Genomic DNA, 22,866 nt, shown 5'->3' with positions numbered 1-22,866 from the left:
GCATACTAGGACAATAACTATTAGCCCGACTGGTTGGTGTTTGTCTTCTAATTAAGAGCTTGCTCTTGGAGAGGCATAGGGTCCTAGCTTTGATGAGGGCATATTGACACCATACTACTCACAAAAATAAAAAAGGGCTTCGTCCGCTGGCCACACATCTCTACTTAGAAAGTGAGAGGTTATATGTTTGATTCTTTTATATCTATATATATAGGGTAGGTTAAAGTGACATCTAGTGTAACTCTATAAAAGTTGCACCCTTTTTGAATAGGATGATTCATTAGATGTGAACTACTATTTTTCAGCTGATATACACCAAAAAATCATATGATTTGGAAATCCTCATCTTATATATCAAGTGGTTAAAAATTGGGCAGTTTAAATAACACAAAAATAGCTCACTCAATTCATATACCGGGGATCTTTAAATCATATATTTTTCATGAATAAGCAGTTTAGGTTATATATATATACATATATATAAGAGCTAAGCATCCAAGTGCACCTAAAAGGGTGTAGTTGATGTTTAAAAAACATTTTTATAACTTATGAATTATAGAACTACTGTATAAACAAAATTTGTTTGATAACTTGTAATAAAATAAAGGTGCTTTATACAAAAAGGTTCTTTTAAAAAAAAAAAAAAGCTTAAATTTGGCTTATGCTTATATGATTTGCATTATTTCCTTATTGGACAATGGATTTACTTCGTCCAAGCACTGTTTGGTTGACAAGTTCTGCAAATTTATTATATAGCCTGGTTGTTGAGTTTAATAAGATATATATATATATATATATATATATATATATATATATATATATTCTCCTTTTTTTATATAAAACCTGTTTTGTAGAAAATTATGTTTTATAATTATCTAGCTTAGAAAAATTCAAAAGCAATCAAACAGTCTCCCAAAGTTGACATATTAAAGGTGCACTTGAATTCAATAACTTCAAAGCTAATCAACTCCTTATATACTCAACCCAAACCCAACATATGGTTTTGCAAGTCATCTTGAAGTTCTTAAGTTGAATCAAAATCTCAACAAAGTTGGATTTAATTAAGCGTGTCATAACTAAATCTGTTGACACCAAACAGTCAGAAGAAAGCAAATTCCACATATATATCTGTTACCACATACTAAATAGTAAAGAAATGCTTCTTTTGATGGTTTATTCTGAGAGACAGAAATGCTGGGTTTATTCTCAGAGACTGAAATTGAAACCTTATACATGCTGGGCTCGGCGCTCCTTCAATGCTCCGTTATAGAAGGAGACCTTCGGGTAGCATGGAAAGGTCTATGTGCTGCACCTATCAAGACTCTAAAATCTGGCTCGAAGGGAACTCTGCATCTGTTATTCCTGGATTAATTGTCAAACCTCCTCCAAGTAGGCTTTCCTTCCAACTCCCATCTGATGATATTTGGAACACATCTCAGTCCCCAGTTTTGAACCCCATACGTAGTTGCTTCAACATTTGATCCATGCTGACTGAATGAGTTGTAGCTTTCAAAGACATTAGTTTCTTCTTTACTATTTTCTTTCTTGCTCTTGTGGCTTTGCTTCCCTGTAACCACAAGAAAAAGTAAAAAAGCACTGTCATTGTAGTGCTTCATATGAGCCATCTAGAAAGCATAAGCAAAGCTAAACTGCAACAACCTACGAGCTCAACCGAAAAAACTAGTCAGAAGATGTTATTTAGATATTTTGGTCTCATATGACTACCCAGATCTACCGATTATATAACTGATGTGAGACTAAACACATGCTTGCGTCAATCTTCACATACACTCTTTATCCAAACCTTCACATCCTTGGCAAGCTAAGCGTCTAAATCATTTAAATCCAATTACAGGTATCATAATGCCTATGGACAACCTAAATAAGCCCATACTCAAGCATGCCTCGTCCACATGGGTCATAGGCTAGGTCTGCTCTAATAGAAATTATAATAACCCGAAATTGATTTCTTTGGTTTCATATAAATACATACATGCTCGCATGGGTCATTACATATTGAAGGAACCCAAATAATGCCACATCGGCTATACACTAAACAGTAAATTTTGGATATTTATACGGAAATAAATTAAGAGCTCAAATGTACTTTCTGGCTAGCTTTTTTAGGTAAAATTTTGAGTTGTTACCACATGATATCAGAGCAGACTCAACCTATGATCTATATGAACTAGGAGACACTACGACACGAGTCTATTAACATCCCCACCTAGAAGTTGCTTGGAATCTCTATTTACTCCTTGCTCAGTGAAGCCAACGTCCATGGAGGGTTAAGATCTTTGAGACGCCATTCCCTTCTTTTATAGATGCACTGCCGTTGCAGCGGAATAGTCATACCTTTTCATGCCTTCGTCTGCGCCCCCCTCCTCATTAACCCCCACTTTCTTCCCATAACTTGCACTCTCCTTAACAAAGACATAATGATTCATGAATACATGTCATAAAAAAGAGAACAAGACAACTAAAACAAATGGGTCTAAAGCATCTAGAGTTAGTGGATGGAGGGTTCTCTTCTTTTCCCCTTTGCTATATTTTTACTAGTCCCTTCCACCCTTCCTCTCTTCTTTTGGTTGTCAAGTCCCTTTTTGTATGAGCCACCAGTCCATGTGCTCCCATCAACCTCACTCGTGGTGGTGGATCATCTCACATGAAAGACAAAAAAAATAAAACAAAGAGAGAAAGAGAGAGTGGTGCAATGTCACACTGAGAGGAGATGGATAAGAACCAAGGAGGGTCTTGATGCAACGCAAAAGTAATGTCTGAGTGTGACAGAGACAAATGGAGGTGCTCCGGGGAAAAAGAAGGATCTAAAGAAGACTTTGTGGTACAGGGGTTCAAATAGTTGTATAATGAGGTGGTTGCTTTCTTTTTAGCAAAGATAGACTCGAATCATTCAAGGGGGTTGGGGATCCTTCTATTTGGGCATCTCGGGGTCATTGGCCGCTGCACCTGTGTAAAGCTTGGTAGGAGTTCCTTTATTAAAGGTCCTTGTGTGACCACCTTGGGGCCACAAACAAGCCATGTGAAGCCCCTACCTATAAAATGGAAAAGTCAAAACATTGGAATCTTTGGGATGAGCTACTCCTTTTACAAATGGAACCCCACCTTGGGTCACTCACTACTCTAATAGCTTCTGAATCACTTAAAAACATTTTGTGATGTGCTGACTTGTGACTAGGGAACTACCCTCCTTTGAGGGACTTGATGTATGTCTCTCTTTGGTTGCTTTTTGGGCTGTTATGTAGTGTAGGCCATCCTTATAATCTAGTTAGGAATATTTTTTTTTTTCCCCTGTACACATGCTGTCATGCATGATGTCCATGTCTGCATGTGCATGTGCATCTTTGTTGTGTGTTTCCAAGATATTGTTATAATTAACCTAGATGGATTTTTTGTTTTTTGGTTATATTTTTGTCGTGAGTGCGTGCTTGTACACACACGTGTGCGTGCATACTTGAGGCATGTCCTTTATATTCAAAATGATAATACGATGTTAATGTATAAGTATCAAAACATCAAATCCTTGTTTATGTGCACTTCGGTATTTCTTCTTGTCTACGTTGGATCGGTCGAACACCTTACCCTCAATCTCCTATTAGCTGAAAGAGAGCTCTCCTAAATTTTAAAAATCGATGGGCAATATGAACATACTTTAGTTGTTATAGGAAATTACGGCCAATAGTTCATCAAATAAATCCCTTAAGCATGAATATGGAGATTTACAAACCTTATATAATGGCACGAGTATAGTGAGTTTGTAGATGATGCCGAGATGAGCAGGGCTTATGTGATATACCTACCGTTTTGTTTCAAAAATTAGTGGAATCATGACACCCAGGCCCAAATCAGGCTTAGCCCAAGTAGAAGTAAGGTAGCAAGGTAAGAATATTAGTGGTTTTGGATGCCTATGCAAATGATCTCAAGGCAGGTAGATTATGCCTATTATAATTAAAAAATTATATCTTGACATTGATGAGGAATTTCAACATGAGATTTTATCTAGGTAATGTGCATTATGTACCTTTTAAGTATATGAAATTTTGTGAATTCCTGATATCATTTTGAAGGTCAAATAATTACATGAACTCATCTATATATTCTGCAGAACCTGTCAGCTTCCAAAGTTGATACTAGAGTAGGCCAAAACCTGGCACAGAATTAGTATTTTCACATAAAATTTGGTAAGTTTTGGTAATAGTAGTGTAATGCAGTTCTGGAAAGTATCAAATTAATTCAATTGGTATGTTTATAAAGTTTCAAGATTGTCCTTGCTGGTTGCTGGAAAGACGCAGGATTTGAAAGTCTGAAATACCGGTGATTGTTACTCTGTTTAGAGATGGAACTAGGACCAAAAATTTGGTATGTTGTAGGCGGGGTTAGTTCAATGATTCACTGAAAATTTCATGGACATTATTTATTTTGAGGATAGAAAATACACAAATCCAAAAATTTTGTGTCATTGAATCATGAATGTAACCGATGTATTACTTAGTATTTTGATATGCTTTTTGTTTGGAAATTGTAGAGAATTATTGGTTACCTGAGTACATAGCTTGAACATGTGTTTGATAACTAATCACATCTACCGATGCCTGTCATGGGGTGTAATTGTGACAATATATCATTAATGCCCGATCATGTGACAATATATAATTGTGATAATATTAGTGATTCTTGGGCATGGAGTGTAAGCATGATATCTTGTTACCGATGCCCATCCATGGGTTTGTGAACGAAATCTTGTTATTGATGAGCAGTCAAGAGGCGTAGGCATGATATGTGATTGATGCCCGATCGTAATGTACACATGACAAAATATTAGTAATGCATGGTCATAGGGTGTAAGTGGGACATCTTGTTTTTGATGTCTAGTCATGGGGCTAAAACACGGCATCTTCTTACCAATGCAAAGATGAGGCATAAGTGTGATATGTGATCAATACTCAATCATGGGGCATAAGAATGACAATGTAGTAGCTATGCCCCATCATGGAGCATAAGCATGATATCTTGTTATCAATGCCCAATCACAAGGCATAAACATGACATTTTGTTATCAATGTCTAATCACGGGGCATAAGCATCACATGTGATCAATACCTAGTCCCAGAGTATAAGTTGATATTGCCTTATTTATCAGTTTTGATTTAGTTCTATAAACATGACATAAGCCAACAAGTGCATAACTCAAATAAAATGTTCTAATTAGACTGACTAAAACTCTAATGAAAGTATTTTCGAAAGAACTAACACACATCCCAAGTCCCGAGCCGTCATACATCTAGATCTACAAAACAGAAAAAATATAATAATAAGCTACACTAGCCGAGTAAGCAACATAATACCCCAAAGTGGGATCAAAGCATGTCAAATAATTTAGTTAAAAGCACAAATTTAAATTAGAAACTAAATTATTTCTCAAATAATGCATATTTCTTGAAATATACTATAGTTTACACAAGAAATGCCAAAAACAGAATCAGGAATCAGAAATCAAGCTATGGCCATATAACTCAGTGGCATGGGTCGTACAAAGTTTCAGAAACCACTATTATTAACCACAGGTGGCCGCAACGGTGTCCAAATATTACTATTCTAATCAAGGGGGATGAAATATCGAAATCAGTTTCTCACAGATTACAAGTCGACAGGGCCAACGAATAATCTTTATTCGTGGAGCCAAAGCAAATCATAGCCATGCTGAGAATGCATATTTATATAACAATTTTTTTATGATTTTCCGAATCATATTTTTCATATTTCATAATATAGCACATAATATATTTTAAAATCATAATATTAACATACCTGACCTATTTAACTAAATATGAAATAGATATTATAATTAATATTTAATTAACTAATTATTATTTTATCAAAAATTTAGAAAATACACTTTGAAGCATTAGCTACTTACCTCTTCTTGCTTCAAAAATTTTACTTCAATTAGACGAGTTAGATGCACCTGTTTAAATATAATTTAAACATCATAAATTTCATCATTATCGAAAAAATCAAGTGAAGTCAAAATCAAACACTACTAGCGAACAAACTCATGCCTCTAAATCAGGTCAATTAGGTGAAGATCAAAAATGGCTAAATCTAGCTGGAGATGAAGTAATGGGCCAGTCTATCGCCCGAGCATCGAGGCGGTTTAGGATCTTCAAACTGGATCAACTTGGATCCGAGCAACAAGAAAGTCAGTGCTTACTCTAGCATCCCTAAGCTTGTCTAGAGAGAGTCTCATAGAAAGAGAAAGTCCTATAGCGAGAGAAACTCCTGTAGGAAAAGAGTGGAGAAGAGAGAAAAAGTAGGAGAGGGGAGAGAATCTTAGCTCTGGTTTTGCTAGAGTTATGGGTTTGGGTCCGTCATAGTGGCATAGATCATCACAACATCTGGCCCATGGGCCAAAGAAAGAAATTAGCAATTTAGGAAAGAACAGCAAAATTCATATATTTATAGGGATTAATAATTAAATAAAAGAAAGAACGGGAAGAAGAACAAATAAAAACTAAGAAGAAGAAGAAGAAGAAGTCGGAAAGAAAGAGAGGGAAAGAAGGAGAAGGAAGTGGCCGAAGAAGAAGGTCTGACGACGACCGAGCCTGGGTGGTCGACGGCCAGCCGTCGGCAGCAAGCCAGAGCTCAATCCCTCAGCGGCCGTCCTAACCTCGGCTTTGAAGCCAAGAAAGTGGAGATCCATAGGCCAAGGGGGAATGGAAGTAAAAGAAAAGCAAAAGAAGGGAAGAACCCCAAAGAGATCTGATGAGAGAAGAGATGAGACTATGCATATCTTACCATACAGGCGAGAAGCTGAGATATCCAAGAAGAGGCAAATCTGCTGAGAAGCATCTAGCATCCGAACCGAGACCCACCGTCCATGAGCACCGCCAGATCTCCACCCACCATGCCAGGTCCGTCCTACGATCAGATGCAGGAAAGGACTGAGACCTAGATTTAGGGCAAGAGAGAAGAGGTCGGCGAGATGGGGATGATCCCTAACTCCGCAGCTTTATTTTTTAAATCTCAAATCAAAAGGAATTTCACCTACTCTCCGGATACCCATCTCTGCCGGCTGCAGAGATCCACCACTCCTGGGAGCAGCGGAGGTCGGGGTCCTCATAGCGTCGGCGACAGACTTGCTACATATGGAGGAGAAGCTTTCCCCCTTTCCATTACTGTCGTTTCCCCTCATTGTCACCTCCAACGATGCCATATCACGCCCCCCGCAGGAGATCTATCATCCATGCCCCAAAATTGAACATTTCCTCCGGTCAATCGCCTCCCCTAAAACTGTAGATATCGCTTCGATATCTCCTTCGAAGCCTTTGGATATCTCTCTCTCTCTCTCTCTCTCTCTCTCTCTCTGTCTCTCTTACCCCTTTCTTCTGAGCAAGACAAACAAAATAAATAGAAGAGACGGGGATCGGAAGGCAAGCGACGGAGAGAGGAGGGGAGGGGGCTAGGGATTTGTAAGAAGGGGGGAGGGCCTCCAACAACACTTTCCAAAGCGTCGTTGGGGGTGGAGGGTGTTGGGCAATCAGCCTCCGACGATGCTTTAAAAAGCACTGTTGGGGAATTAGCCTCCAACGACGTATTCTAAGGCGTCGTGGGCCATTTTGGTTTCCAATGACGCTTTTTAGCGTCATCTAAATCTGGCTACCGCTCGGGGGGAAAGCGTCGGTATCTCTCGACGCTATTTAGAAATGTCAGCAAATTTTGGCGCGCTGGCCAAAATCAGTAGTTAAGTGTCGGGAATAACTATTCTTTCTGTAGTGTACGATCAACTGTGGTCAATGGGTCTATGCTACAATAATCCCTTATCCGCATAGGCTGGGTCCCCTTTAATATTACTTTTGATAATACATGACCTCATTCAAAGCTAGTTGGAATATATTATTTGGATTCCTTAGTCATATATAGGTATCCAAAATACCCACTATGCATAACTAATGTGGTACTAAATACACGCCCTTACAAACATTCACATGGTTAAGCTTTTAACTGTGTAAGCTTTTCACAAGAAAACTGATCATCCAAGATGACATAGTATTGGGTAGTAACAAATGTTGGGTTGTTCATCAAAACGACACTAGAAGCATGTCGCTCGTAGGCTGAATGCTATTGTTAATGGAGAGCTAGTGCATATTACCGCGCTACCCCTTATTTGCTCCCAAGGGATCAAACAGCTAATGGCTTCTATATAAATCTAGATCATGGTAACCTTTCATGGAAGAGTGGCCGTTGTGCCTCACTACAATTCTCAAAAAGGATTCTTATTGCAACTTCGGAGAAGTCGCAGTGCTAATTTATTGATTCCCTGAACTCTCCTACGTACATCAAAGGATCCATCGTTGATGATGTCTTGTTCCAGACAAAGAACTGGATCTCTAAACTTCTATTTTTATGCTTGGATAGTTCTCCAATCTGGCTTGCTTTCTTGGTTGAAGGACCACAATGTTTCCTCAGTTAAGCTTCCAAGGGACCCGGAGTTGCTTCAACTGGATGATATATGTCTCATATATAGATGAAACATTTGGGACAGCAGAAGGCATGACTCCTCACCCGATGGGATCCACCCTATATGTTCCCCAATTCTATGTATTCCCATCAAAATCAGACATCTGTAACCACAAGCAACACTTTAATTATCTTGTTAATACAATGCATACTTCAGTATAATTCTTGTTTATCATCAACTAAGCCCTCAATAACTACTAAACCATTGAAGATGACCGCACTCTAATGGTGAATAGAAGGGAAGGAAACAATGCCATTCTCACACTGTCTACAAAGAAAGACATGAGGAATGTCCTCATCATTTGGAATTCTTACGCATCGAGTGTGCTGCCAAACTTCACATATATCGCAGCAAACCATCCGTTCACCATCCTCCTCCCTTGCACCACATGGACAATCTACCATCCCATTATTTTTCCCACATTCATAAATCTCCTCTTCATCCTTCTCAATTCTTCCCTCAACGATGATGCTAGTCCCTGACTTGATCTCCTCAGAAACCAAATCCGAGTCCTCTCCCTTGGCATCGATCAACATCTCAGCTACGAAGCTCTTCAGACCCCAATAAGTCTCCCTGAAGTACCTCTCAACGTCCTCTTTTAAGTTGGCCATCCTTGCATGAATAGGTATAGCTACTATATCGTACGGTGGCAACTCCTTCATGGTAATTTCCACTTTAGTCTGATCGTTTCTGATCCGGAGCATGCACGTTAGTTTCATATGTCCTTCGCTTTCAACTTCCCTGACTGACGGGAATGGTTCTTCGCAGTCCTTCACAAGGTGTTTGATGTCAAGGATCATTCTTACTGCCATTGGAATAGCACCAAATATACCTGTGGCTGTTGTTGGCCTTTGCTCTTTGAGGATGTGCTTGTATAGATACAGCATGTCTCTCATGATCTGCACCCTTGTAATCTGGAATCCGACCCTCGCCTTCCAATGACCGCCTGATGGCAAGCCATCGAGGTTAGGAAACACACTTGAAATGTCTTCCAAGCAGTATTCCAACACTTTGGTTACTGGATTCACCATTCTTCGAACAATGTAGTTCCCCACAATGTGGTTTCCAAGCGATTTGAGCACGTAGTCAAGCAGGCCCGTATCGCCAATGTAGTTTCTAGCAGCATCCCTGACCTCTTGCCTTGTTACCCATTTGAACTGAGACTTCTTAAGTGCTTCCACAATCACCTGAGCAGCCATCTCCACACGTTTCACTGACCATCTGCATGTAGCTTCGGTTATAATTCCATGGTAGTCCATAGCAGTGGCAGGGTGTTGGGGTAGGCGTGCCTTCAGTTCAATCATGAAGTGAAAGAGTTGGCCTAGGGTTCCAAGTGTGTGACTGCAGACTCCCTGATATCTGGTGACAATCATTGAGATTTCATGACTGGAGAAGGCAAAGTGGGGAATTAAAAGGCAGAGTGGGAGGGCTCGCAAGGCTTCAAGAGATTGTTTGTACATTTGATGAGTGATCCCATAGCTTCCATGGCCAAATTTGTAGCCCCATTGTCCAAACCAAGACTCACCATAGGCCACCCCATGGATTAACCTTAGCTCCATGGTTCCCTTCCTTGCCTCGTCAATCAAGCTCACCTTCCTTCAAAAAATAAGAATAGATAAAATTCAGCTTGAGTTTTTTTCTCTCTTTTCTTTTGTCTAAAATCATCACATGAGGTTTATGTCGTGCATTCTCTAGAAATGAGTTTAGTAACAATTGGAAATTAGAACCAGGCTAATCTATATTGGACATGCATTCCATTTAAGGCCAGAGTTTTTACATTCAGGATGTATGGCAAATCAGAAGCTGTGGAACTGGAAGGAGGGAACGCTTGTGTAATTATGATTTTTGTAACCAAAAACCATGTCTTTTTCTAATTGCAATTATGATCTCTACCTCTAAACTTATTTTGGTACCACATGAATCTAAAGAGATGGTCTCTGGAAGTTATGGGTGTATGTAGGGAAAGCATACATCCATATCTGGGCTAAGTTGAAAATTATTGAGTATCTCATAGATTGAAGTACATACGGGGATGTAGCTCAAATGGCAGAGGGCTTGCTTTGCATGCGAGAGGTGTACGGGGTGTGACACCCTGCATCTCCATTGCTAAAAGTTTTTGCTTTGAGCTTCCAATTTTATTTCTTGAAAAATGAAATAATCTGGACTTCCACTACTCAAAAAAAAAGGGAGAAAAACATGAAATAACAAAAATAACAAACTCTTACACAATTATTTAATATTCATGATATATAATAATACATTGAAACCAGTGAGGACTGATAGGGGTAAAATAAATTTAAAGAAAAATGAAACAAGGTGCAATGCCTTTAATTAGTGCAAAAAACAAAAAGGAAAAATGACAAAAATAATATTTAAGATATGTTGTGCTTGGCTTTTTTAGGATTTTTTTCTAAATTTTGGAAAAAGTAGAGGTTTCTCTCTCCTATTTATTTAAAAAGGCATACATATTTACATGTATGGATTTTGCTATGAGATATTTTTAACATATTTTAAGGTGGTACTCATGAAGCCTAGCCATCCATTTGAGAAGGGGTAAGAATATAATTCTGCATATAATCCGGTTTCATTCGAGTAATCGGAGCAGCACAAGTTGTGGTAATGCATGAATGGTGAAAGATCAGGTAGAGATGGACTGCCGGAAATGGCGGCTTGGAGCCTGAGACAGAGAGATGGGAAAGAGGCAGTAAATCAGAGTCTTGAAGCTATTTTCATAAAGAATTATCATGACTAAGAGCACGGTGGTGGGGAATCTAAGCCAGAGGTGATGAAATGGTACTATTAGACAGCTGTGGAAGGGGAATGTGATGGCTGAAAGAATTGCGTGGAGAGAGATTAGGGCAAGGAAGCCGATGAGAAGGAGGGGTTTTAGATTGATCAGAAGAGAAAAATGGGAGGATATCAATTATGATCCTCCATTTTTTTCCAAAATATGGTATTTGCCATTTTTACCTGGGCTTCTCACCAGCTTTAACCGGTTGTCATAGGAAATATCAGGGGACATTCATTATATACTAGCTAGTAGAGAAAAAATTCTAAAAGTTATTTTGTATAGATTTTAGGAAGTACTATATCAAAATCCTAACACATGTATATACATACACAAATACATACATATATATAGATATATAGATATATGGGCACAGCACCAATGGATCGAATTGTTGGATGTGATCTCCAAATTGTTTTCTATTAAAAAATCATGTGATTTGGAAGGTTGCTCTCTTTTAACCTAGAAGTTATAGGTCTATAATACGAAAATAGCCTCTCTATGTGCAAAGATAAGGCTGCATACATGTGACCCTCTCCAAACCTCACAATAGTGAAAATTTATATATTGAGCCATCACACATGCACACTTGGCATTGTTTAACAACTAATTCTGAAGTTAGGGTTAGGGCTAGAAATAGGTCGAGTAGGATCGGGCCATGCCCCTACCAAACCCGACCCAATTTTTTTTTCGAGTTTCGGACCGAGCTTAGGCCCAAAATTTTTTGAATAATCCAAGCTCAAATCCGACCCGAGCCTAGGCCCGAGCCCAACCCGAATCCGATTGGGACGGCCTTAATTATCCGTTCAAGCCAAAAATAGGGCTGGCCTAAATCCAATTGAAGTTTGATATTTCATAATAGTGTTTTAAAAATAAATGAGTAGCTAAAAATTAGGCTCTCTCCTATAACACAAGTAAATAATGCATGATTCATTATTCTCAGCTAAAGTCATTTTAGTTTGTCTTTTACTTCATCATTATTCTATCTAAATAATAATATACAAAAATAAGTTGATTCGGGCTTGAATTCAGGCTCTATTTCCGGCTTTCTTCGAGCTCAGGCTTGGCCCAGGTCCGAGCCCGGTCAATAACATACTCGAACCTAATACGAAAAGTAAATGGGCTTTACATTTAAGTCCAAATCCGATCTGAACTCTTTCGGACCTAGCCAGAAGCCCGACCCAATGGGCCTCGGGCTGGCCCGAGACCATTTCCAGCAGTAATCAGGTACCAAGTTTCCAAATTAATAGAGTTTAACATGTAATGTTATTTTGTATTTATTTTCTATATTCCTCCTCTTAATTCAAATGGAAAAGAGAGGGCAGTGTGCTACCTTACTTGTAATGCGCCGCATATTCGATCCCATAAATCTAGAATTTGATGACCTGAAACGAAATAAGAACCTCCTTCAAAGCCATTGATGCAAAGCAGATGCCCAAAACCATTTGAATGAATTACGCCATGTAGTAAGTGGCCTTCCAAGTCCTGTGATTTTGATCCTGTTGTTGCTTTCTTGAACCCTTCATTGCTAACCTTGATGCTGAGTTCCTCCGCTTCTGTTATAGCATCCTTTGCAGGTAACACAAAGTGATATCTCTTGTTGCAGATCATATGGTGACCCCAACCTACAAGGTGGACCTCTCAAAGGAAAACAAATCATAATTTCTCCAAAGAATACAAGTAAATTTCTTCTAGAAGATTATGGCAGAAGCAAATATTTGAATTTCCCTCAAAAAAGAAGTAAATGTTTGGAGAAAAATCATCTTAATGGAAATGGAACTGGTATTTTACCAGATGTGATTATCAAGTAAAATTTCATCAAAATACCCTTCCAAAGATTAGCTATGAAAGAACGGCTATTAAATTTAATATATAGTTATATTAATAATGTTGCCTCAACTCTGCAAATAATTCAATTTTTCATAGTTTAACTCACAACTCCTTTTTCTTTTTCCCTTTGAGTGGAAATTGTTTAATCAACAGGGATTCATTTCATCAGAGGTAAGACAAAACAGTCAAGAACCCAACAAGCACCTTGGTAGAGTTGTAAAGGCAAAGGTATACAAAAGAATGCAGCAGAAAGCCTGCTAAGAAGGTAAATAAGAAAGAAAGAACCAAAGAGTCCATTAAGATTGTCTAAATTTCTTTCTAGAACAGAGAATTCAGAAAATTTACTCTAGTAAATTAGAAATTATATATACCAGAAAAAAACTGGAAATAATGTTTAGTAGTTAGTAATCCAGCCCTGAAATGACCAACATGTACGTTCTTCTACATTTACCGGGTCGCCTAAGGTTCAATGTAAGGGATTCCTCCAGCATTTTTAGTATATTTCTCTTCATCTTCTTCTTCATAGTATTAGATTAGCAGTAAAACTTTGCTTCGATCATTGTTCATATCAATTAACTAAATCATAATTGAGATTTGATGTTTAGATGATTCAAATTCAGGTGAACAAAAATTAAGACAAATTAACTAAGATGCCCATATGATAGTACCAGCAGAATGGCAATAGCGACATCGGCGGCAAAGTGACATTCCAACCAGTTCTTCGACGATGAACAGCCTCAAAATTGTTTGAGGATGGCGATGGAGTTCAAGTTGAAACGATCGAAACTTCATATCTTCATGATCAGGAGCCTCTAGGTGCCCATACCCTAAGAGGGCTTCAATGTTCTCTTGGAACGTGCCATTGAAATCGGTTGGCTGTCCAGGCTCACCGAAGGAATCGAACGTATAGATTTGGTCCCCTCGCTTCCTCTTTCTTGAACCTCCAAGGTTGTTATGCATCTTTGCCATGAACAGAATCTCAGAGCTGAACTGAACGTGAGGCTTTTATTTAGATGTGCATGAACATGAGATGTAAGTCTATAAAGTTTGATCACACACTTAGTGCCTAGCTATTAAATTTGAAAGGAACCAAACATGCAATGCCTTATCAAATTGGCTTGCATGACTACTTGCTTTCAGCATGATCCATTTCTAAACTCCAAATAGACCTTCGATCATGTCGTGGGAGCCTATGGTATGATGGAAGATTCGAGTTTTTTAATCGAACCATGCTTTCGTTCATGCACCTCTCACTGGTGAGAAAGGCTCGTAGCGATCACCAGGAGAGTCATCAATTTCTCCATAGTCTCCGACATTATCTCAAAAATGGAGAGATGGAACAAGGATAAAGAAAAATAAAATGTGCCTTGGCTAACCAACCATCGAGAAGTTATTAGTTTAAAGAATCATCCTATAGGAGTTGATTACTATTCAATTTAGGAGAATGGGATGCATGCTCTTCTATAACTTCTCCTCTATGTGAAATGTATGAATTCCTCCTGGTTTCTTTGAGTTAGGTAGCAAATTAGTTAGGGGAAGATTGCAGGGAGGAACCAAGTGGAAGAGAATCAATCTGGAATCTACATTCATAGTTTGGAAGAAACTGAATTTTAGTAAAAAAAAAATTGTCTTGGTTCGAGCGATCACAACATTGGCACTAGGAGAAGAATCGAAGCTTAATAAAAATGAAACCACGTTTTATGTGTTTAGCTGTATCTATATGGGCTCGAGTTATCTCACATTACATATTGGCTTGGTCCAAGTTGTGAATTTTCTAGGTGTTATATTCTTTTCGAGTTATCTCACATTACATGCATCCTGTTCAGATTCAAATTCAAACGCTCTATAATCTGTATGCATTTCATGAGAATTGACCATGCTTTCATCAACTTGATCCAAATGTTAGTCACATTAAATGTGACAAGAAAGTATATATCAAGCACATACAAGGTGAGAATAGCCTATGTGAGGATGATTACTCTCGTATGTAAGATCCATAACCCTAGAAATGCCAGTATAATCCTCTTTTAAAATGATTAATTAGTAATGGCCAAACTAGGTTACTGATTACTAAACAACAAATCAAACATTAAGTAATTTTTCTGGAAAAAAAAACACCTAGGTAATTGAATGCAACTAAAAATTTTAGCACATGGATTGCATGTGAATGTGCAACTAACGTATTGCCATTAGAAATAAAAAAACTTGAACACAAACACATCCACAAGACCAAGAAGTTCAAACTATGCCCCTAATTCCTCTGTGAAATAAACAATCAAACATCCGATAGTATGCAATTATAGGATTAAATGAGCCTGGAGTTAAAGCATATTAAACAAGATTTAAGAAACCATGCATTTGATAGAGCCTAGGATTATAGCATATCGACGGGTTGCCATTGAATGGAACAAAATATTTGTTTTGGGGACCACTACATGTAATAACTCTTGGATCTTACCCAGAATGACTAATTGGAAGTTGTTATTTGAGTTCCTTGGCTCTGTATAAGATATAAGGTCTACACCATGCACAACCAACGTGGGATTAAATATAGAGTTTTTTTTGCATGAATACCCTTCTAAAAATTCAAATTTGCATGAATACCATCTTAAAATTTATATTTATTTTTGTATCCTCATAAAATACTATTTTTGTACAAATGCCTCTAATACAACGTGATCGTCTTATAAATAATTCTTTTTGTACAACTACCCATTAAGGGTATTTTAGTCATTTTAATTTGAAATTATTAATTTTTTAACGGCATTAGATGGTATAGGTACATATGCAAAATATAAGGATAAAAAAAGAGTAGAATAGCAAAACAAGTGTTCTATGAGGATATACATGCAAATCTCAATTTGAGAAGGGTATTCATGCAAAAAAACCCAATATACACCTACACAAGTCCTCGCGCACTCTCTTAATTTAAGCCCTAGTATGTATCCTCACTAGATTATGGGTCCAAATCTAATAAAATCCGATGACAAACACCATAATTAGTATATAGTCAACTCCAAATGAACCTGTACTATAGTGTCCTAGTCCACATGGGCTATAGATGGGTCCGCTCTGATACTATCTATACTAATTTACAACCTCATCCAAAAAAGTGAGTTAGTATTTATATTCCTTGGCTCTATATAAGTGTCCAAGATCTACCAAGTGCGTAGCCGATGTGGAACTAACACATATCCACATAGGTTCTCACAATCTTTCCGAAAGAATTAGCCCAAGTCATAAACACTATGATTAGCCTGTGATCAACCTCAAAAGAACTTATGCCGCAATATCACTAGTCCATATGAGCTATGAACCGGTCCCCTATGATATTATTATTAATAACTCAAGATCTTACTTGAAAAAATAAGTTGAAAATGTTATGTGAATTCTATGGCTCTATATAAAGATTCAAAATCTATTGTTGTATAGCCGATATGATACTAAACATATGCCCACGCAAGTTTTCATACTATCTCTCCAATAAGTCCAAATTTGACGTTGTTCTCGTGGAGAACTATCTATCTTCTTCTAATTGATTCCCTGTAAGATATCTATGAACCGAAGTCAGTAGCAATACAGAATAGCTATGCAAGGAATTCAACCCACTTTTGGTCCCTTTGACGCAAAGTAGGTGCCGTACCTGCGCCCACACTTTTTACTCGGCTTGAAAAAACGGCATTGTGATTGGGTTACGAACTCCCCGTATATTCCGAAAAAACTGCTGTCTCACAGACAAGAATTAGAGCACGAGGCTGTTAGCCAACAGAAATAGGGCTGCAAGAAGTTGAGTTCTTGAATTATTTAACATATTTTAAAATATTCCCAGGACAACAACTTGATGTGATCCTTAAATTTTCTCTTACAAAAATTTTGCCCTTGAATTATTATGGCTTGAATTTTGTGCTTAAACGATCATTATTTATAATGCTGTGAACCAAGAGAATCACCAAATTTGATAAGAACTACTTTAGCCACCACGTAGAGGGCTGGATATAGAGTCCAGGAACGAGATCCATTAGATCAAAAAGCCGAACCATGATCCAAATTTCTGGAGCCAAACCAAAAAAAAAAAAAAAATCGACAAAGATTTTGATCAATCCAAGAAGAATCATGCGAAGCAATAGAAAGTAAAGTTGATATACAAGTCGAAATCTACCTCAGAATTTTAGCTTCATCAAGTTTATTTCTACTAATTATATCAATTTTTAGAGAGCTAGTCTTATTCAAATTAAAAGAAAAATCCGACTCAAATTGTATAAGTGCGGACTTCACTACTACTACTATAAATAGAGGCTATGTAACTTAGTTTTAATTCATCAATTGATCAATGAAAAAAAAAAGGAGATGTAAACCGTACTTCCATAATGTCTCCATCTTTTTCTAAGTTTCTTTTGAAAAATCCAAGTTGAGTAGATTAAGAAAATTCTTCCTTCTCTTCGATTGGATCACGTTTCTAACATCTCCCTCTTTCCCAACACACCCCGCAAAAAGAAGGAAAAAGAGGATATATAAAGATAACTTTTCAATCTTAATGCATAAATTTGCACACTTATATTGTGGGGACCATGTAAGTTGTGTTTAGTCATACATCGGCTACGCTAGGTACATTTTGGATAGTTATAGAGGGACAAGAAACTCAAAAAATATTTTTTAAATAGCTTTTTTAAGCTAAAGTCTTGGTTTATTATAAATAGTATTAAAGCAAATTTAACTCATGGTCTATGTGGACTAGGGAACACTGCAATATAAGCCCACTTGAATTAGTTATAGATTGTTCGTAGTGCTTGTAATTGAATTTATAGTTCTTGTGAATAGATTTGGACATTTACTCTTGCAAGGACTCCATTGAGTTATATGAGGGGAGAATGTGAGGATGTTTTTAGTTCTACATAGCTATACATTAATAGATCTTAGGTACTTATATAGGACCAAAAAATCTATCTTATATATTTATATATGGCATGGTTGGCGAAACCATCCTAAACCGCCTTGTTTGGGGTATACCAAACCATGCCGGTGGCGGACCAGGATGGTTTCAGCAACCAAAATAATAAACCAACGACGGAGGGGGAGAAGGAGAAGAAAAGAGAGAAAAAGAGAGAAAGCAGGGGAGGAAGGAAGGGAGGAAAAGAGGAAGAAAAAAAGAGAGAGATAGAGGCCGGCCGGCGGAAGGCCGGAGAGTCGTCGTGCATCGACTTTCACTTAAAAATTACAAAAATAAAAAGAGGCCCCCTCCGGGACCCTATTTCAAACGAAATAGGAGAATCGAAGGTGGAGCCCCACCTTTGTGTGACTCGTCGGTCCTCCGCCAGCCTCCCTCCCACTCTCTCCCTTCTCTTTTTTTTCCTCTCTCTTGTTCTCTCTCTCCCCTGTCCCCTATAATGTATTGCCGCCTAGCTCTGGTTTCGGCACAACAGTCCTTGATATAAGGTCAAAAAAATTAAATAATATTTTGTAACTAGCCTTTTTTGCGAGAACCTGGAGAGATAGTACGAAATTTTCTATTATTATAATAGTATAACAAGGTTTATTAGCTGTCTTGGGAGCAGCAAAAGTGGTAGCAAGATGGTGGCACTACAGAAAAAGTCGGTTTTACCGACGCTTTTCACAAGCGTCGGCAATATTTGGTCTAGCGTCAAAATTTGCGGACGCTTATAAAAAGCGTCGGCAAAGGACGATGCTAATAAGCGTCGGTGTAGTCGCCGGATAAGACGACGCTAAAAAGCGTCATCAGAAACGAGCCCTCTCTCTCTTTCCGTTTTCCCGGCCACCGCCCTCCACCCTCAACCCATTCCAGAGTTTTTTAAGAGGGGATCATCATCCCCATTCCTCGTCCATTCCTCGTCTTCTCTCTCTCTCTCATCATCATCGCCCCCCCTCCCTAACCCCCTCCAGATTCAAGAAGCAGAACGGCTCCGGCGATGATATCTTCGCCCGCCTCTTCGCCGCCTCCTTGGATCCCGACCTCGCCCCCCTCTCCCTCGAACCGCGGATCCTCAAGTCCCGCCTCATCACCGGCGAGACCCTCTACGGCCTCTTCCTCCTGTGCTCCTCCCCAACCCTCGCCGAGATCGCTGGCCTCGCCGGCTACGACTACGTGGTCGTCGACATGGAGCACGGCTCTGGCGGCATCGCGGAGGCCCTCCCCTGCCTCCTCGCCCTCGCCGCCGCCCGCACCCCGGCCATCCTCCGCCTTCCGGAGCTCTCCGCCGCCTGGGCCAAGAAGGCCCTTGATCTCGACCCCCAGGGACTCATGTTCCCCATGATCGAGTCCCCCGGCGCCGCCGAGCTCGCCGTCTCCTTCTGCCGTTTTCCGCCGCGCGGCGTCCGCGGATCCGTCCACACAGTGGTGCGCGCCTCCGCCTACGGCATCGACGACGGCTACCTGGCGCGGGTTGACGAGAAAACCAGTCCTCCTCCATGGCGTGAGCCCAAAACCACCATTTCTCTCTCTCTCTCTCTCTCTCTCTCTCTTTCCCCGAATTTTTGCTATTTTATATTGTGTTTGCTGTATAAGAACTGATTGTTTCCTCTCTTTTTTTAACTTTTATTTGTTTGAATTTAGTTTACTCGTTCGAGACCTGCTTGACTCTCTTTGTATCTTTAATATGCTTCTTGATTACTAATATGAAAATAAATGTTCGTATATGTGCCGCTTGTATCTGTCACGCCCCGGATCCGGTTCCGTGACACGGCCGTGCTATTGCCGACTATCGCCCACAGTAGCACGCAGCCTCATACAGGGTAACAGGTAGCCAAAAGGATTTATCCTTATATATATATATTAAAAGTTTGCAGTACAACCTTCAAGTTTGAAAACCAAAAATACAGAACTTCTAGGCTATTCATATGTACAGAAGTATATAAGCTTCTCCAAAAATACGAAGCTCTGTAACAAAATAAAAACATGTCTGATGGCAATCACTGGTGAGGATCTGAAAGAAAACGAAACATAAACAGATGTGAGTTACACGGCTCAGTAAGTAATCCTGCATAATCCTACCGGATCAACCAGTAGACTAAACATGTAAATTAGGGTTTTGAGAAGCTGACATGCATGTTTATCTAAAAATCATCCTGGCATAATAAGTATGCAATTTAAACAAAGCAGTAGTGCAAATCACAAAATTTTTCATAAAATATGCATATGAAACCGTGCCCCGGCATGCCGTGGTCCTTTTTCTCTCGGATGCTACTGCGAAGTCAGACTCGACCACTGGCGGGGCCAGCTCAGTTACTATTCAGCCACTGGCGGGGCAGCTCAGTTACTATTCAGCCACTGGCGGGGCAGGCCCAATTCCAATTCAGCCACTGGCGGGGCAGGCTCAGTTACTATTCAGCCACTGGCGGGGCAGCTCAGTTACTATTCAGCCACTGGCGGCTCAGTCATTCTCAGTAGCATCTTTGAGCCCATTATAGTGCCTCTGGGGCTAGCTAAGACTTTATAAACTTACATGCATGATTAAAATACCAATATCATCAGGTTGCATACATAGCCATAGCTTCTGGGATCATGCAAGTTACTTATGCATTGTAACATATCATGCATGAAACATATGTACTTAAAATAAATGCTTAGGAAAACATTAATAACATGACATGATCTATAATAGGATTAGAACAGGTTACTTACCGTGATTCGCCTTTCTCCTAGGTCTCCTGCGTCCTGGTGACGTGTCCTAAGTCACCTACAATCATGTCATAATAACAATATATTATTTCCTTTTCTATCTGAAATTTAGCCCAAGCCTAATTCCTCTGTATTGGGGTCTTGGCTGGGCTCATAAGTCTTAATTGGCCTTCCGATTGGCCACTAAGCTTAATTCCCAGCTTAATTGGGTTTAATTTCGGGTTTAGGGTCACTGTGACCCGTTTGGGCCTGAGTCAGGGTCAATCCGGGATCAATTTGGCCCCCAAATTAATTACATTGGCTTAAATTGGGCTTTAATTTTGGTTTAATTTATAGTCTGGCTTGTCCAGACTTAGCCCAATTTGATTGGGCTCGGGTTTAGTCAAATTTGGCTAAACCCTTTCCCTTTTTTTTTTTTTTTTTCTTTTTCTTTTTCTTTTTCTTTTTCTTTTTCTTTTTCTTTTTCTTTTTCTTTGGGCTTAACGGGTTGCGGGTTCGGATTCGGATCCGACCCGCGAACCCGTTATCGGGTTCTTTCTCCCCCCTTCCAGAGGCTTCCGCCTCTTCACCTTCCCGACCCCCTCTCCCTCATCCGGCCGCTCTCTCTCTCTCTCTTTTCTCTCCGTCGTCTCCACCGAAACCATACCTCCGGCCGGCCCTCCGGCTCCCCTTCTTCTCCTCCGGCCAGATCTGTGGCCTTCCCCCTCTCGGTCACTCCCTCTCTTTCCCTCTTCTCTTCTTTGTCTCTACCGAAGCCCATGCTTCCGGCCCTCTTCTCCGGCTCCCCTTCTTCTCCTCCGGCCAGATCTGTGGCCTTCTTCTTCTCCTCCGGCCGGATCTGCCGCCTCCTCCTCCTTCCGACCTTCACCGAACCCTCCCCGGCCAGATCTATCAGCCCGGAGTGGTGCTTCCCCTTCGGGGCGGCGACGGTGGGAGGCCGGCCCTTTCCCTCTCCTTCGAAGTGATGCCGGAGGAGAGGAGAAGAGCCGGGAGGTGGGATCGAGGCCGATCTCCTCCGGGAGAACTTCTCCGGCTCCGACCACGGCGAGGTAAGGCCGTGGTCCGCGGTAAGTGCCCCCTCTCTTTTTTTTTTTTTTCTTTACTTTGTTCTTCTTCCTCTTCCGTTTTCTTCTTCTTCTTTTTTTTTTTTTTTTTTTTTTTTTTTTTTTGTGGGAGTCTCGCCACCACCTCTCGGCCGGCGGAGAGGTGGGGCTCGGCTGAGGCTGGCGGCCTTGAGGCCGCGTTGGTCGCCGGCACGGCAGACCCGGCGGCCCTTGGCTGCCCCTCAGCCCTAGGGCAGCCACGGCCGGGGCCTGTCACCCGCAGGCCGAGTCCGGCTGGGCTCGGCCGGGGTGGCGTGGGCTCGGCTTGGGCCATTCTCAGGCCGGCCCGCGGCCTGTTGGTCCGGCCCGCAGCCTGTGGGTCCGGCCCACGGCCCTCCTCCTGTTCTTCTCTCCCGTGCCGGTCTCCTTCTCTCTCTCTGTGCCAGTCTCCTCCCCTCTGTTTCATCAGTGAAACAGAGGGGAGAATACCCTACAGAGGGGTATCTCCACTCCCTAAAACTTTATTATTTAACCTAAGGGCCACTTACCTGGATTTTTGCTGGTTACCGTTGGGCCGTTCCTCCCCCTCGTAGTCCCTCCTTCCTCTTGGAGCTTCAGAGCTCTTCCGCCTTAGGCTCCAGGGCTTCGGCTCTCTCTCTTTCAGTGTTCTTGGGGGCCTCCGACTTAGGGTTGCCGGCAGGGACTTAAATAGTGGTTTAGAAGATGAGACCCCCCTCTCTGAGAGGTCCCATCCGCTCCATGCCTCCCCTCTCCGGGAATGGCCGCCGCCCCCTCTGTCTCCGGTGCGCCGGCATCGACTGCCAGCAGGGGTGGGGGTCACCCTTCCCTGTCGGTCTTATCCCTTCGTACTGGCTACAGTATGATTTTTTTTTTTTTTTTTTTTATAATAATCATTATACTGGCTACAGTAAAATTTGGGCCCAACCCTTAACTGGGCCTATTTTTCTATTGGGCCTAGTAGGTTGTGGGCCCGGACATTACATTCTTCCCCCCTTAAATAAATTTCGTCCTCGAA

The 22,866-nt window shown here is 40.4% G+C and overlaps 1 protein-coding gene across 1 annotated transcript; it reads right to left on the bottom strand.

Annotated features, from left to right (window-relative positions):
- Nucleotides 1-8,597: 8,597 nt before the first annotated feature.
- On the bottom strand, nucleotides 8,598-15,161 carry MS1 (RING/FYVE/PHD zinc finger superfamily protein). Its single transcript, XM_039129360.2, has 3 exons — nucleotides 13,823-15,161; nucleotides 12,658-12,949; nucleotides 8,598-10,132 (listed from the first exon to the last, which is right to left on the bottom strand). The coding sequence occupies exons 1-3, from the start codon at nucleotides 14,121-14,123 to the stop codon at nucleotides 8,758-8,760; spliced, it is 1,968 nt and encodes a 655-aa protein (XP_038985288.1). The 5' UTR covers nucleotides 14,124-15,161; the 3' UTR covers nucleotides 8,598-8,757.
- Between the last annotated feature and the right edge of the window lie 7,705 nt (nucleotides 15,162-22,866).

Source organism: Phoenix dactylifera, chromosome 5 (genome assembly GCF_051530095.1).
Source record: "Phoenix dactylifera cultivar Ajwa chromosome 5, Ajwa_hap1_PhDact_Kaust_v1.1, whole genome shotgun sequence".
Taxonomy (NCBI): domain Eukaryota; kingdom Viridiplantae; phylum Streptophyta; class Magnoliopsida; order Arecales; family Arecaceae; genus Phoenix; species Phoenix dactylifera.
Note: the sequence above shows the minus strand (reverse complement) of the source record. Positions and strands in the feature narration are given on the sequence as shown.

Coding starts and splice junctions, on each gene's coding strand:
- MS1 (XM_039129360.2), bottom strand. CDS start 14,123: ATGGCAAAGATGCATAACAACCTTGGAGGTTCAAGAAAGAGGAAGCGA. Junction 12,950..13,822: donor TCGCTATTGCCATTCTGCTG/GTACTATCATAT, acceptor TCCACCTTGTAG/GTTGGGGTCACCATATGATC. Junction 10,133..12,657: donor TGCGGCGCATTACAAGTAAG/GTAGCACACTGC, acceptor TATTTTTTGAAG/GAAGGTGAGCTTGATTGACG.